Here is a 17,931-nt window from a genome sequence, read left to right on the forward strand (position 1 = left end):
CTACACGCCATGTGGTTCGCTAAAACAAGTTAGGGATTACCGCCACAGGACAACAATGAATGTAGTAAAGACAGCTGAGGAGACGGAGCCGCACATTCGACACATTTCACAAATCAAACCATTCGGTCTTTTTTTTTTTACCAAAGACAAATGATAAAAGTATGTTTTATGAACAAATATTCAGTTAAATGTAAAATACAATTCATAAAAAAGCTTTCTGATGAATAATATATATTATTATTTTTGTATTATCTTGTCGAAATCAACGGTCTGAATCTTCGGTGTGAGTTTACCCAGCTGGCTGGTTGTTGTTGAAAACATGGCGTCCGAGTGCAGCCTCTCTACCCTATTTCCTATCCAAAGTGAGCTGGATTGCGCCCTAGATGACGCTACGACAGAACAAGAGAAAGAACTTCTCGTCAAAGAGTATTTGAAAAAACTAGACGAAGGAGAGGATCTGAAGATACCCGATTTCCAGACAGGTTAGACCATTTTACAGCTCTAGCTCGCTAAGTGTCTCTCTACATAGCACTGGCTCAACAGTTTGACTTGAGTTAGCCGACATGCCATTACAGGACTTGACATGTTCAGACAGTATGGAAACGGAATAGTCAGGGTTTACTTTCCTCTTTGGACATGTATATATTTCTTAATTCGCCTTTACAAGTGTTTTTGTAAGTTAACACATCTACTCCCAAAACAGCTGACTGTTCACCAAGTCATTAAGCTGGTGATGCAATCAGCCAGAGCACAGCAACAAAGACTAATTCCAGACCATAATAAGAACAGCTGGTTTGTAGGTTAAACTTCTTCTTTTTTTAAATGCAAGTATATCAGTTGTGCACGAGCTTGTAGCAGTTAATTTGTCCAAGTTATTCTTTCTTCATTTTCCTCAAGTCTCTGCTTTTTAACAATGAGTGTGGCATCATCAGGATAACCTTAAATCTACATGTAGCAAGGCAATGCATAATGTTATGTTCCCTTTTTCTTGTCTCTGCTTCTGTATTTGGCCTCACCAGGGCTTTATGAACACGCTTCACTGTATATCTAACGCTTCTGGTGTCAACACTACAGTTAGTTCCTCTGCTGAGGTGTGCAGCATGTTGGCAATATCACATCACACCAGTAGATGGGGATCTACAGTAGAACATCAAACAGTTAAAAATGAACACGGTTGCATGGGATCACTTTTTTTTTTAACTGCAAAACAAACACGGGTTTAAATGTTTGTGTCTCTATAGATGTTGCTAATATTTGGGACATATTGTTTTGGGTTACCTAACAGGCGAGGGCACGACAGAAAAAGCCATTGCTTACCTGGATGAGAGAACGTGTGTTGACATTTGTTTTCTTTTTTTTTAATTAATTTGACAAATGGTCAAAAATGTTGTGACTATAATTGTGTACTTGAAACATTCATCATAGTATTGTGCATGAATGTATCCAATATATTACCTTTTGCATAATCAAAGAGACATTTTAAGATATGCAATTTGTAACATTATATTACTTTTCCTTGATGCCATAATCTCCTCCTCGTGTGGACTTTAAATGAATACCAGCCAGGTTTTAGACTACACAAATAAGAAAGGATTTGTGAGATGTGTTGAGATTTTGAAATTCAGAACTAATTCTTCATATTCCTACTTGATCTGTGCTTGCATCATTCTTAAAGCTAAAAAAGAAAGAGGTTTTTGTAACCTTTGTTTAAGTAGGTCAAGTGCGACTGAGAGATTAAAACTGTTCTTTCTAATGAGACATCGCAGCACAAGTAAAGCAATGACTTTCCAATAGGCTTAAAAAGTTCATGTGGATGGAAGAGTATGATTTCCAAGTACGTCAGGCTGGATTTTGGTTCTCAGTATGTTTTAAAATACAAAAGTAAATGCATTAATCAAATGCTTGTGAGAGTAGTGTGACAAACAATATTAAACAATCTAGAGTGCATGCGAGGTAAGTGAAAAATAATTACCAGACCCAATCTAGATCTACGGAAATTAATTTTTGCCGTTATAATTGCTACACAACACCTCTGAAGCTTTGAATACTTCAAAGTCATTGCTTTGATCAATCAACTTGTTTTCCATATGACATAAATGCAGTCGGACCAAACAGATTTACAAGTACAGTGATAAGCAGTGTGAAGTGTTTGCCTGTGCTGTGGCATAACAAAATAATTAATGAGATGACAGCATCATTTTTCAATCTGTGATTTGCTCCAGGCTTGGAATGGCTGAACACGGAGGGGCCTCTGTCTTTGAACAAGGAGCTGTCTGGTAAAGTGGTGCTGCTGGACTTCTTTACGTACTGCTGCATCAACTGCCTGCACATCCTGCCGGACCTGCACCATCTAGAGAAGAAGCACTCTGCCAAAGGTAGGAAAAGCAGCAGTAGACATAGGTGTCTTGATCCTAAAGGGGTTGAAAGATGGAGGTGTATGGTAACAATGTCTCATAATTTTATATAACTTGTATACAATAAAAAATATAAATGTTACTTTGTAATGCACCTTTTACAATGTGGGAATCTAGGACAATGCTCCCCAAGTAGACTCTTATCATCCTCCCACTATTAAAATTAAGCAGAATCAGGGACTATTTTCAGCCACGGATTAACGGACATCTGGTGCTCCAGTGAATATGTTCGACACTAAGACAGTGTGTGTGTGTGTGTGTGTGTGTGTGTGTGTGTGTGTGTGTGTGTGTGTGTGTGTGTGTGTGTGTGTGTGTGTGTGTGTGTGTGTGTGTGTGTGGGATTGACTCAAAATAGACGACCAGTCATGGTAATGCAGGAACATTCCAATCAGTGCAACAGTGGGTCACATTGATGTGTTTCTAAAGGTATGAAGCCTTTTGTGGCTCCAAAAGGAACCACACAAAATCAGATAACAAAAACCAATGTCTTTTGAATCAGTGTCAGTTGGCTGTGAAAATGAAGAAAAACAAATATCGGGGGTGGGGTTACAAAGAAGTGACGACCAGACTTCTGTAGCCTGCTCCTCATCTCTGCTTGAAGCTGACAGACATGCTAGCAGCATCATTTTAACTATGCCCAATGACTGCAAACTAAGGAATGATTGGTCCCTGTCCAGTGCTTATTAAACCATAGATATAGTTAGCTGTGGGCCAATTTAAAACAATAGACTATTCATTAGCTTAGGTTGAATGGGTGGAATATTAAAGTACATAAAGGGCTGATCAGTACAAGTTTCAGTCAGGTGACAATCCTTCTCTACCACTAATCCTAAAAAGCAGCATTGGCCTGACCTGCAATGTATTTCTTCAGACTACAGGTACAGGGGGCCATGCAGGAGGCAGCTGCCTAGCAGGCCTTACTGAGGGAACATGTTTGCCTTGGTATCTTATTATTTGTCATGCAGCATCACAGGAACATGCGTAAGTTCACTGGGGCAGAGAAGCTGGAGTGCATCAGCTTGACTTCTCTCGTCTTCTTGCCCAAGTGCACGAGGGCCCTTATCTCAGAAAGTGACTAAAAATATTTCCAAGCTTCAGTGTCGCCTGCGTACAGGTCCCATAATTGTACCCTGCTGTAGTACGCTGTACGGCTATTTTTATAGCCACTCCATGTACAGCATAATCACATCCGACTGAGTCTTGTCATTCTTCTGACCCTTCGAGGGATCATCTGAGGAAGCTGTGCAGCTTGAAATTCAGTTGCTGGGCGGGACACGGGGCACACACATGCAGTGCCACCGCACATTATCGCTCCAGCCTAATCTTTGGCACTGCTATGAGTACATTCTGTTTGCTGCTCTGGTCAGTGAGGTGTGGGAGCCACCCTGTCCAGTCACTCCCACAGTCCCCCGCCCACCCACCCATCGTCACTGCAATCTGTGCTGCTACTAAACTGCTTGGCAGAGGCCATGGGTGATGAAATCCACTGCAGATGGTGTGAGTTTGAAGGTTTGGAATTGTTTGCGTTTACGTCTGTTGAGGGCAGCTCAATGATGTGATGTATATGTATTAGAAATGTACAATTGAGTCCATTTAAGGAGGATAGAGAATTTTTGTCTGCCTCGTTGTCATTGGAAGTGTTTTGTTTGGTCGTGCATAGAAGGCATAAATACATCTAAATTAAAGTAAAAGAACTTTGCCTGTCAAACTAATTTAGCGTAAATATATTGTATGCATGTTAATTATAAAAAATTAAATGACTTCAAATAGTTTTTACACAACTGAATTATGTAATTGATTTGCCCTTTTTGAGGACCACAGTGCATAAACTGCATGACATGAGTACAAAAGGGACAGTGTTTCAATAAAGAGACACAGATTAGGAAACAGGAAGGAAACTTATCGGGACATCTGTTTTGTAAAACCACCGCTTCACAAAGGTTTGTACCACAAAAAGAGTGTTCATAAGAGCCTCACAAAGCCATTCTGTTGCATAACATTATTTTGTGCCATAAGCCACAAACTCTAACCAATCACTCTCATTGTCCGTTCAATACAGATATTGTTCGTAGTCTTTGATGACTGAGATCATTGAGATAAACATTTACAGCCTTGAGGTGTCGAAACATTTCTAGGAACCTCACTGAGCCCTACGCTATATTATACAGGAGGGTCACTGACTTAAAAACAAAGCAAGACTGTTGAGGTTTTTAGTTTAAAATCTTATCTGTTGCCCTCCCTCTCCCACAATTTTCCTAATTATACACATCTGTGCGTGTGATTGTGTCTTTGTGAACTTGTAGTTGTTAACAACTGGTTGACACATTGATTTAGAGAGATTTTTACGAAGATATTCACTGGATTACTAGAAGCACCCAAGTTTGAACCTTCGTGTATCTTTATGTTACTGTCACAAACACACTCAATTTGGAAATTAGTCGGTTTTGATTGGGAGCAAGTCAAACCACTTACTGTACTCTGTGTTATTTTGTTTAATCTCCCTCTCAGATGGATTGGTTGTTGTTGGTGTGCACTCAGCTAAATTCCCCAATGAAAAGGTAAGTGATTTTCATTGTTCATCATTTATTATTTTGAGTTGGCTGGTCTGCTTGTGCGTTCTTTCAGCAAAGTGTCAACATTTATGTTTAATTTTAAGTATGATGGGAGACAAAATAAACCACTCTTTCGCTAGGCAAGATCGAAGCATCAATTTGTAATGTTATACTAGCATTAGATATGTGATGATATCTATCAGAATTATCACATCTAAAATAATTGTTGTTATTGGTTTAAGACCAGAAAGCATGCTTGGATTTTAAGATTATCCTCCTGAAACTGTAAATCTCTCTTTTCTTTCTTTATGAAGCTGTTAGCCAATATGGCGCTGATGCTTTCTTTCATACATGATTGTGTACATCTTTCAGTTTGATCAGTTTTGGTCAGGTAAACAAGCACTTTGAAGATGTCCCCTTGAGCGCTTGGAAATTATAATTAATTATAAATATATGTAGTTATCGAATGCTCTTTACTCATTTGTCTATGCTTGTCTTCAACCCGTCAAAGGTCTTGGACAACGTTCGCAGCGCCGTGCTCCGCTACGGCATCAGCCACCCAGTGGTGAACGACGGCGAGGCACAGCTCTGGCATGAACTAGAGGTGTCCTGCTGGCCCACGCTGGTCTTACTGGGCCCACGTGGCAACCTGCTCTTCTCCCTGGTGGGCGAAGGCCACCGCGACAGGCTGATGCTTTTTACTGCCAGCGCCCTCCGTCACTATGGGGAGCAGGGTCTTCTGAAGACTCACGCAGTGGGGATCAAGCTGTACCGAGACTCCCTGCCACCCAGTGTCCTGTCTTTCCCTGGGAAGGTGGCCGTAGACGGCAGCAGGAAAAGACTGGCCATAGCGGACACCGGACATCACCGAATTCTGGTGGTTTCCTCGGCTGGACAGCTGTTGCATGTCATAGGAGGTAAGAAGTCCGTCCTAATATATATATGCAGTATATCGTGGTTAAAATTGCATTGGTGTCTGGGTGTGTTTGGTGGGACAATTTGTGCGCTCTTTGATTTATCAGCACGCAGACATAATTGGTGGTTGGGATATTTAATTAGTTATATACTAAAATGTGCACATTGAAAGAAAGGACATGCATCTTTCTGGTGTATGTGCTAACGTAAGAGTTGTGGATAAAAAAATAAGGAAACTTTTTTGCTTTGTGATTAGAATCTGTAAAAAAAAAAAACCATGTAGGCATTATTGTTTTTTCTACATTTCTCGCATGCCTCAACAACCCTCAGAGCAGCTACACGACAGACTGTTTTGTCCCCAGACCAACAGAGAGGTTGGCAAAAGCAGGGACTAGTACACGCTGGGAACTGGCACTGACCTGTGGACAAAATGAGGGGAAGAAATTTGTATTCTTTTTGTAGGTTGATCCCACTCGTCCCTCATCACACACAGTATGAAAAATGCGTCAAACGTCAACATTGTATTTATTTGGATAGAAACTTTTTTTTGTTCTGTCTCACATCTTCCTGGACAAATGTGTTGCCCGAAGTAAAGCAAACTAGATTAAAAATGCCTCAATCACACATTTGAATAATTAAGCCACTTACAGAAATGACAGGCCGTCCGGCTCCAGTGGTAAATGGGATGGTTTGCTTGCACGTAGCCTTCGATTTAAAAAAAACATACAATCACGTCATATCTTTTTATTTATTTATTTATTTATTTATTTATTTTTACCAAAAGTTTAAGCTGGGAACATAAAAATAGCTAAATCCAACTCTTTTTAAATGGAATATGTGAGGAACAATTAAAAATGCTGCCTTTCAATGTAAAAAATGTATGTGCCACCACAGACGCTACTTGGCATAATAAATACAAAAAAAGATTTAACTTCAAGGTTCAATGTGATTTAGGAGTGAGGTATTGTAGCGCATGATGATGTTCATTGGATTATCACTTCTGTCCAAGGGCCAAAAAGTGGAAGACAAGATGGCGACTTGTCCGAAGCTTCCTTTAACTCCCCTCAAGGTGTGGCCATTAAAGGGGACTATGTATACGTGGCCGACACAGAAAACCACCTGATTCGTAAGGTAGGATCCCGAACTTTGTCTTTTAAATTCAATTAGATTTCACCTGATGTTTATCTGTACCTCTGTCTGTGCTTCAGATTGACCTGTTAGAGCGACGAGTCAGCACTCTGGCTGGAGTAGGAGCTCAAGGCACTGACAAAGAGGGCGGAGCAATGGGACCTCAGCAGCCCATCAGCTCTCCTTGGGACGTGACTCTTGGCACGGCCGGTGAGTGTTGGGGTGCAGTCAGACCGGAACTTGAACAGGAAAGGTGTGAACACACCTTTTTCAGGAATTGTTTGCAACTTGCATATTTAGTGGATCCTTAAAGTGAACCAAAACATACACCGATACTTGTATTCTTGAGTAAAACAGATTTATATGGTATACACAAAATATTAGAGCTTCCAAGCTTCACACTGCCCACCTCCAAAACAGCTCTTCTGGTTGAAGTGGAGGGGAACAGTTGCAATCAACTGAACCAATCCTACTTAATGTTTAGGGATAACAGGCTAATTATTGAAAGATAATGTTGGGTCTAAAGGATGTCATTCATTGGGGATACTATTCTGGTCACTTAAGATCTATTTAATAATTTGACGGGAAAAAAATCAGTCGAAACTAGACAAGTCGCAAACTACTGTAAAGTACCTGACAAGGTCTTTTACATTCTCACAAAGTAATCTAAAATCAAAGCTCAGTCCCTCGACATGCTTTTTCTTTTATTATTTTAGCCTTGGGCATTCAGGTTTTCTATTATTAATCATTTTTAATATTTGTCACACAGTGCCCTTTTTTCATCAAAGCAAAAAGCTTTTTTAACTCGTCTAAATCTCTCAGACCTTTTGTCTCTAAATGTTAGTGTGTTGCCTTCAGGCCTTATTGTCTGTTCGGATTGCGGATTCAAGAGCAGACAGCAAATAAGTGTTGCGAGACACAGAGATGCCCTATAACCAAATTATATACACACCTTTCAGTTTGCATCAAGTGCTGTCTCTTAATTTGGCAGAATCATTTTGCTCTCCAGGCTGGTATGTTCTATAAATAGTAGTCTAATATGCATAGTCTTATTTTTGTTTTGGTCATTAAGTTGAATATTATTCCAAAAGTTTTATGAATTTCTTTGCGTTTCTCTCTTTAGAATCATACTACAGGCCTCATAAGCATGTCATTTTTTTTAATTCAAAATGCTGTTTTAAAATGTGAAAAATTAATGACTCCATTAACAATAAACAACACATAATTGCTGAATATAAATGCTTAATTAAAATATAGTATTCAAAAATCTAAAGGATTGCAAACATTCACTTAAGCTTATGTCATCTTTTTTTTTCTTCCACCTTTCCCGCCTCAGTTTAACATTGTTTACTGTTTGTGAGATGAACTAAGAGCCGACAGTTGTCGTGAAAGTAAAGCGTAATGTGTTTGTCCGTCCCTGTGACCTTGTGTACTGACTTAAAGCAAACAAAAGAGGAAAGTGTGCACTTGGATAGAGTTGTTTATTCTGCCTGTGGCCTGTACTGTACTCATCAACAGTCAGTTTGCATTTTAGAGGTATGGTTTTTGAAATATTAACCACACTCATGGGAATTTTAAGTATCAATTCCATGAAATTTTAGGGCACTTAGCGCAACTGTTTTATCATTGCACACAGGAGGTAATCAGTCACCGTCACATTTTCTGCACAGCTGGGTGGACGACGCGACCTGCTGGTTTGCACATCACCACATGATCTGAGGACGTGATATCAGACCTTTAACTCCACTAACATTGTCCTCTGAGAGTACATCCAAACACTCATTGCATATTCATGATTTATCCACCACGCGCATGAATAATTCAACTGACCAAATCAAGAGGACCCTACACCTTTTGAGCTGAGAAGTACAACAGTGACATTGATGCCGGGAGCCGGAGTTGTCAGATGTTCCTGACAGTCTGCCAGATGTGATCAAGAAGGTCGGAGCTCTGTGCAGCATTAAAAATGCGACTCTCTGGAAAGGTCGTGTGTTTATCACGGTGAGAGTATAGTCTCTGCTGAGTGCATCCGAGGCAGCGTATGGCCTTTGTCAGACAGGCAGCCGTCACTTAAACCACCATAGCTGCATTCTCTCTTTTTGTCTAAAAATAATGGATACATCATATGTTTTCATTGCTGTAAATAAACATCCAAAACACATCTGAATGGACTTTTCAGCTTTTAGGACAATATTAGCACCAGCTCTGGATGATTATTGTGGGTGACTGGTCGACAGCCAAAAAGCAGAGACACAAGTTCCCTGGTTCTCAACTCAAAAGAGTGTGTTTGTGTGTGCACGTTTCATTTGTATGTGTAGGCGGTGCTGAAGGTAACGTCCTGTGGATAGCCATGGCAGGGACCCACCAGATCTGGGCTTTGTTCCTAGCAGATGGGAAACTGCCCAAAGGAAGGTGAGAGACTGGTGCATCACCACTATGGCCGCTTGGCAGCAGCCTCCCTTCCAAGCCACTCATAACTTTTCTTAGAAAAAAAAAGAATGAAAAGCAAATTAAAATGCTATCGGTCCAAATGAACTCTACATACCCAGCAATGTATTGAAGTGTCCTTTTTCTTCTATTTCACAACATCGACAGCGAGTCCAAGGCAGGAACGTGCTTGCGATGGGCGGGCAGCGGCAACGAGGAGAACCGAAACAACTCGTACCCCCACAAAGCCGGCTTTGCTCAGCCTTCAGGCCTGGCTTTGGCCCCAGAGGAGCCCTGGGGCTGCCTGTATGTGGCCGATAGCGAAAGCAGCACCATCCGCACGCTGGCTCTGAAGGACGGAGCCGTCAAGTTGCTGGTCGGAGGAGAGCGAGACCCACTGGTGGGTGTGCAACAGTTGATGGATGGATGACTAGATGGTGGATGGATTTATAACTGGATGACTTCATTTCAAAAATATTTTTAAAAAAAACTAAAGGCCATCTTGTAATGGGATCACCAGCCACAACACCAAAGTGCAAGGGCCCTTCCACACTTTTTTGGAATCACTCCCAATGTCTCAGAAATGGCTTGTTAACTGGCTGTAATAGTAATGTATCTGTTCGGGTCATGTTGGCCTGAAATAATCTGGAGCACTAACTGTTTGCACTTAATTAACTTTTTGTCACTTTCAGAAAATACTTGAAAATGTTCCCTGAATTACATTGAATATTTATGTTGTACTTTTCTTTAAAACATCTCAAGAATGACTCATCTACTACTATTCTTTACCATAGTAACTAATGCGATTTTGGTGTTTCTTACTAATGTGAAATATTAATTCTTGTCTTTCTGTTCCCTTATAAATTATTCAGAAACTTTAAATTAAGAAAGCCAATGTTGCTTTCATGTTTTTATTTCAAGTGCTCTTCAAATGAAAACTGATCAGGCTTGGATTTTCAAAAGAAAGTTCTTAATCTTAATGGTTAAAAAGCCTGCCTTTTTTCTCTTTCCACAAAATTAACATCCACTAAATTAGATTGGATGTTCTGTTCTTTGACCCACATTGAGCTTAGACATGGGAGTCAAAGTTGCAGTTTGGGCATTTGTACGTTTTTTTATATCTACGTCTCGTGTCTTCTTTGAACCAGAACCTTTTTGCCTTCGGGGACGTCGACGGGAAAGGAGTGGATTCTAAGCTGCAGCATCCTCTCGGCGTTGCCTGGGCTCCTGAACAAAGCCTGCTCTATGTGGCCGACTCCTACAACCACAAGGTAACTGTTGCACGTGACAAGGCTAAAGTTCAAAGCTGTAGCATGCTCACATTTGATGCCTCTGTCATCATTATGGTTCCTTTAGGTTGTTGAATGGACACACAAAGAGTGTGCCTCCTGTTGATCTTAAACAAATAAACACAGGAAGCACACAGGACCTTTGTTTAATGTTTACTATGCGCCTGTTTAATTATGTTCAGATCAAGGTGGTGGATCCAAAGGTAAAGCAGTGTAGCACATTAGCGGGGACTGGAGAGGCTGGAGATAGTCTGGGCCCTGCATTTAGCAAATCCTGCTTCAATGAACCTGGAGGAATCTGTGTGGGCGACGGCGGCAAGCTTCTCTACGTGGTCGACACCAACAACCACCAAGTCAAAGTTCTGGACCTCTCCTCCAAGACTGTTTCACTGGTGAGAGTGTGTGTGTATGGTGCGTTGTGTGTGTAAGAAAAGCTCACTTCCAACCAGGAAACTAGCATGTGTTTGTCCACCTGCGTGTAATTAATCTATCCTGAAAGCTAGACGAGTTTGGATTTAAGGTGACAGAATGGTATTGCGTGTTGTCTAGCTTTCTTCTCGCTCCTCTTTAATCCAAACATCCAAAACTCTCTCCTGTGCAGTTCCCCATTTCTACAGACTGCACAGATTCAGTGCCTACAAAGCCTTCTGGTCCTACCAAAGCCCCCACGCTGCCGAAATCAGCTGCCAGGAAAGAAATGCCACCAGTGGCCGTGTCAGCTGGTCAGACTCTCGTCATGTCACTCACCCTGTCTCTTCCGGAAGGAACCAAACTCACCGAAGAGGCCCCCAGCTGCTGGGCCCTCTCAGCTGAGGGTGAGAGAGTTCAATCACTGTTACGAATGCCATGCATGAACATGTTTTATTCAGGTATATCATACAAGTACTGATAGAAAAATTGACTCGACACCTGGTGGTAAAATCATTGATCAGGACATTTATTCTTTGCAAAGAAGGAGCAGAGAAGAAGTACACAACATGACATGTCAATTGCGTATCCTGAACTGCTCAATGAATGAGCAGAGAGTTGCCTCTTAAATACATTAATGACACAATCACAGAAGCTCTCATGATGTCTTTAGATTACCTTGCATCGGCATGGTCATATGATAACAAGGAACACCACGTTCTTCAAACAGAGACATGTAGGCATCCACAGTCTCATGACTAACATAAGGTCACTTGAAAAGCATACGCAGTAGGTCAAATGAGAAGCCACAAGCCTTTACACAGTATATGATATAATATACAGAATATGATTATCAATCTAACCGTGAAACAGTAATTGATTAAGAGTAAATACGTTTTTTTCTTCCAACAAGTACATTTGACTTCATATCTGCAAAAGCAATTTTCCATTCTAGCATGGAGTTTACAGTGATAAAGGTGGCAGATTTTAACAAGAAATTTGTTTTGTCATTGTTGGAATAATGGGTCATTGATTTCACAAAAAGGTTGTCAAATGCAGGCTTCTCAATTCTGTCTGGCAGCTGTATGTTTTTGCCGGTTACAACGGCTAGCCTCGTGAGCATATTTTAGCTAGTTAAGTTAGCTCGCTAGCTAGTTAGGTTAGCTTGCTAACTAGCGAGGCTTGCTGTTTTTAAGGCTAAACATAATATGAACTAATTCTCTTTGTATACCGAGTTATGGCTTTTTTTTTTGCTGTGCTGTGCAAATCACTTCAACATGTGGAGAAACTATTAACAGATAAGATGTGCCTGATTACGGTTGCTAAACTATGATTAGACAATCACTGCTTACAAGGTTTAAAGAAAAGCCAATTCTGCAAAGAAAGCCATATCTGACAAAGATTTGACAACTATCTGCTTTAAAGGGTTATTGAGGACAAGTGGTGAGTGTCCAGCAAGAAGACAATCATCAAGATTTCTTTATGAAAACCCTAAAAAAAACAGTGTTTTTTGTAAAAGTTGCTGCAGGCATGATTCGTTAATATTTAGTACAGCTGTTGTTTTCAATAGATTTTTATTTTAAATGGCATGCTTTGCTGAAGTTATTTTAGGGTTCAGTCAGACTTGCAATCCAAACTTGTTTTCCACATTTCTAATGACACTGTTCTAGATGTGAGCCTCTGAACTTCTCCTTCTCTGCTTTATTTTAGTCTGTGAACTATGATTCTGTCAAAAAAGTAATGGAAGTGAATGATGCTTAACCTTTGTGTGATTCTCAAGTAGAGTCTCACTCTGCTGGCCCACGCCTGGTATTTACAGTTCTCAGCTGAGGTATGGAGGAATATTTAGATCAGTCAGGGACTCTTCCAAAGCACAATACAATATATAATATCTACTGCTTAATACTATTCAAAGTGTTATTTTCAATTTGTAATTAACAGTATTCTGACCCTACCACCGAGTGTGAAGTTATTTGAATTGTCATGTTAGTAACCAGTGATAGTTCATGCATTCAATTTAGAACAAAAGTGTTTCCATCATTCTGAGCGATGCAGCGTGCAGTCGGCGATATCAGCCGCCTATTTTTAGAACAGTTCGATAAGACGACATGCCTTGGTTCACATAATTAGCCACCAGGCTATGTTACGTGATCCTCCGCTGTCCGATTATATCCAGTCTAGACTTATGCTGATCAGATCAGAGCAGAGGCAAGAATTTTAATGGATAAAGTTGGACGTGCACAGCGGATTTAAATTGTTTTTTTGTAGCTTTTTAGAAATGGCCGCCCTGGGACCTCATGTTAGGCATCGGCTCCATTAATCACCGCTGGCATGGATTTGACGGTCTCTCTGGCATAATATTTTCTCACAGTCAAAGTTCTAGCCTTTTCTTTTCGACATTCATTTATCATCCAGTGGTCACGTCTCTTTTAAATGTGTATTTGTTTCTAAAAATACCCCCCGTGTTTCAGTAAATCCATGTCCTCACCCTGACTCTGTCTGATTCACTGAGGTTATGAGAGGGGAACATTTCAGGACTCCATTTAGCAGTGCTCCGACGGCTCAGCCAACCTAGTACGCAGGCTGCACCTTGCCATGCTCAAGCATCAATTTAGATTCCAGACATTTTCATAAAGACTCATCTGTCCTTTCACAGCGTGACACATGGCACAAAACTGAAGATTGATCTTGTTTAGTGTCAATGTCGCTCAGCCAAACACTTTGGTGTGGACTGAAAAAACTGTTGGATGAATTGCCGTGACATTTTGTGTAGATATTCATGGTCCTGATGACCATGGTGATCTCCTAATTATTTATTCTAGCCCCAACATCAGGTCAGGCTTGTTTAGTGCTAATTAGCAAACGGTAGCATGCTACTATGGTGCTGAGCATACTACACATTATACCTGCTTCATATTGGCATGACAATGTTAGTGTTTAACTTTTTAGTTTCACTGGCCTTGTTTCTTCATTAGCCAGATTGTATCAGAATGTTCATTTTGTCAATTTGACAAGCAACAAAATTCTGTTTCCTGTTTTTCACAGGTAACGAATGGCTGCTAGAGAGTCGGGTGGTTACTGGTGACATTGTGGATCTGTCGAAGCCCCTCTCCATCTCAACCAAAATTCCAGCTGTTATAAAGGACATCAACAGCAATCCAAGCCTCACTTTGGGCGTATGGTTGTACTACTGTATGGAAACGGGTAACGCTTGTATGATGAAAGCAGCCTCATTCACCCAGCCTCTTCAAATAAGTGCCAATCGTGGAGAGGAGGAAATCACTGTGGCGTTGGCTCACGCCCTCTAAAGCTTCTGACCTCTCGTAGTCCCAGAATCAACACTTTCTGTGGTGTTTAAACAGCATTATTACTTTTTTGTTCATAGTTCTGGGAGAAGAAAACACAGATTGGCCCTGACCCTGACTTTTAACAAAAATGCAAAACATGCATATCTGATTTTTAGCAGAATTTAATTTCACTACTCAGAAGCCTCTTCTACGAAATACCAGTGCTGTTATACCCTTCAGTGACGGTTATTGATAGGAGTGCAAATAGTTGCATCCTCAGGCATGTAATAAAAACAGCAAACACAACTGCAGCCTATAAATGAATATCTACAAGATGGGATATTAATGCAAAACATTTGAGACAAATAAACAGATTATCTATTATTTAATGTGTAGGATTAAAATGCTCTAAAATACTGAAACCTTTTATAGTTTGTTTTCACCTGATCCACTAGATTTGTGTATTTCAAAGACTAGAGTTTACATTAATACATTAACATATTGTGAACAAAATGTTTCCTCCACAACCTACAATATGTAATTATCAAATTATTTCTGCTTTTGAAAGCATTTGAAAACTTTTTCTCACAAACATTAAGAGCTTTTTCTTTTAGTCCCATAAGTAATTACATAGTCTTTTTTTTATTTTTTTTATTTTATTCTGCTTTTGCTGGCGTAAGCCTAGTTTTTGAATGTTAATATTGAGTTATAAAGAGAAATTGATGAGAAGTTATCTATGCAGAGACCGACATTTGTATTATTAATATATTAGAAACGGCATAGGATTGAATCACGTCTTCACTTTGTACTTTTTTAAATAATATGTCCATGTGTGGTTTGCTTTGGTTCATCAGTCAGCTGGACGGTGCTTTCAGGTGCAATAATCCGGCGTTCATAAATGTGTCCAACGTGGACACAATGTGCTTAACAAAGCTCTGTTCTGTGTCTCCGCTCCCTGTATAACTGATTATAATTTTGATTATGATTATCTACTAAACAAGGAGCTCTTTTGATTCAGACTACAAAATATTGCTGTTATCCAAGTAATGAATAAAGTGCCTGTTTTTTTTATACGAGGAGGCAACCACTTTGTGAACTGATTGCACCAAGTGATTGTTGTGTGCTTCAAGGGTTATTGTATTGTATAATAATTATAAAAATTTCTCTGAACAAGCATTGATACGCTTCATCTGTACACCACAAAGGGAAGATAACACGAAGAGTATATATATATATATTTTTTGTGTGCAGCATCCATAAATTTGATAGTGTGTTGTATTCCCTTATTGTTTTTCAAAATTTTGAGCTGGTGCCAGAATTGGGTCTGAGAGCGTTTTGGTTATCATCACTGTGATCATGTCTCAACATAATTGTGCTTGTCAGGCATTTTTGATTTGGTTTGGATCACGAGGCCCAAGTGCCTCGCAAAAAGAGGCGTTGCTGTAACTGAGGGTGTGAATACAATGACACTTGAGCTGCATCGGAAGCAATAACAATATATTTCTGTAATGGGTGAAATCTTTAATTCCCTCAAGTTATTTATGACAAATGAATTGTAAAATATTTGAGCTCCGCTTTGGCATTTTCTTAATGAACAGCAATGAGCTTGACTGGCTGCTGGAGGGGTTCCTTAATTTTCTCACTTGATTTCTTCTTCTGTCCCAAAGCTGCACTTTCAGATGCAACAGAGTGAACAAATAAAACATTTTCCTCTGGTCTGGTCTTTGTGTGCATGTTAAGTTTCCATCAAAGACCGTTTCACCCTGCATTTTCATGTTGGGAGGAATCATAAACATTGTGCCTGCAGGGCTGCACTATTTGCTTCTTTTTGTTTTTGTTCTTATAGAATACAAAATTAATTGGATGTAAGATACCACCCTATAAAGTATTTGCAAAACACAATGATACATTTTTTTTTAATTTAAGGTAGGTGTTATTCAACTTTTCCATAAAGGGCACATACTACCACAAGTCAAAAACTGTCTAAATGTCACATACTTTGGAAAGTACTCGCAGAACAATAGTCTCCCATGGTAGGATGAGTCATCAATCAACACACCTGACGTGAGGGAGGACGATACGCTTCAAAGATTATGCTGTTCTTACTCAAACAGGAGGAAGTAGTGCACTGTGGTGATTAGTATAGCTGCAAACTGCTAGTGAGCAGCAGGGCCGGTGAATGAGACAAAGTGCAAGTACACTAGGTGGCTCTGGACACAGGCCATACTTCCTGCAAAGATCAATTCATTCATTCTTTTTGTTTTATCTATTCATGGCATTTGTTGAATATAGAAAAATAGTATAATACATTTGATGTGAACTTGTGCTTGTTTTGTATGTTTCATGAACTTTTCACATAAACGTAACCACAAGATACTGCAGAACTTCAGAAAAACAAACTTGTCAGTGTCCACTTCCAACAAAAGATATAAAGCAGAACAAATTAGGTTGCGTAATGTCATGAGACACCGCATTGAGGCCAAATAACAAGATCCGCCATTGTCTACATCTTCAGTACCGTACAGGCATAAATTATGATACAATGTATATTAAACTCATTAAGGCGGTAAAGTGTCCAGTGTATGAACCCAGAGTAGTTGTGCTTAACAGCATATAAGACAACAACAAATCATATGGATCAATTACTAAGATATACAAAAAAACTATGAGAGGATGATTGTGGCAACGGATGAGATAATTACTTAAAAAGTCATATCAGCTCTCCCTCCTTTTGCGTCTTATCCCTCCGCCCGCCCTCTTCCAGAAACATCAATGCTACAATACAATGCTGAAGCCTTTCACAGGTCAGGGCTGCCACCTCCTCTTTTTGATGCCAGTGCCGGCCCACATGGTGATATAACCGACTCACATTAATTTTAAAGCAAGCAAATCCTTCAAGTAAGCCATGAGGACTCAGTATCTGAGTAATCAGATAAGAGCCCCCGTCCGCACACAGGTCTTTTTCATCAGCACAAAAAAGGCTTTTGAATGCTTCCTCAACTCCTGTTCCTCTTATGACACTCATATGACGCGTGACGCTGAGCCTGGTTAATTGTTTCTGACCTCTCTGCAATTAATTGCTGCTCAAATGCAACTTAGAAGTATCATGACTGGCCAATGCGTTAATTATTATAACATGTCTTCCATTTTGTGACATCTTATAATGTTCTGCTTTGTTCAAAATTAAGTAATTATTTAGAAAAAGAAGTTGACTGATTTAATTGCAACGGTTATGTTGGCTGAGGTGTTTGTTTAAACACTTTTAATTGTGGAGAAATGGATTCGCTCTTCATTCCGGCTGAGTGGGCTCCATTAAGATCATATCTGTGTCAGAGATAATATATTACATTTCCTGCTTCTATGACAGCGCAGCAATGAAGCGAGAAGAGGTTTTATGATTAAAAGGGCATCAAAAATGTGTGCACCTAAACACATTATGCCAGTTTGTCTGCCTCTGCTTCTCGCCTCCATTCTCACCTCAGCTGAGAAGCTTAAGCTCAATCTATAAACA

At 40.0% G+C, this 17,931-nt stretch overlaps 1 protein-coding gene across 1 annotated transcript; it reads left to right on the forward strand.

Moving 5' to 3' along the window:
• Positions 1-319: 319 nt before the first annotated feature.
• Positions 320-16,123, forward strand: nhlrc2 (NHL repeat containing 2; the record flags this gene model as incomplete). Its single annotated transcript, XM_079213954.1, has 12 exons — positions 320-482; positions 2,223-2,375; positions 4,923-4,972; positions 5,478-5,883; positions 6,891-7,012; positions 7,090-7,219; positions 9,328-9,421; positions 9,605-9,836; positions 10,585-10,707; positions 10,908-11,117; positions 11,327-11,540; positions 14,179-16,123. 12 exons carry the CDS (start codon positions 320-322, stop codon positions 14,439-14,441), a joined length of 2,160 nt encoding a protein of 719 aa, XP_079070080.1. The 3' UTR covers positions 14,442-16,123.
• Positions 16,124-17,931: the final 1,808 nt, after the last annotated feature.

The sequence above is a fragment of the Taurulus bubalis genome (assembly GCF_910589615.1).
Source record: "Taurulus bubalis genome assembly, chromosome: 2".
Lineage (NCBI taxonomy): Eukaryota > Metazoa > Chordata > Actinopteri > Perciformes > Cottidae > Taurulus > Taurulus bubalis.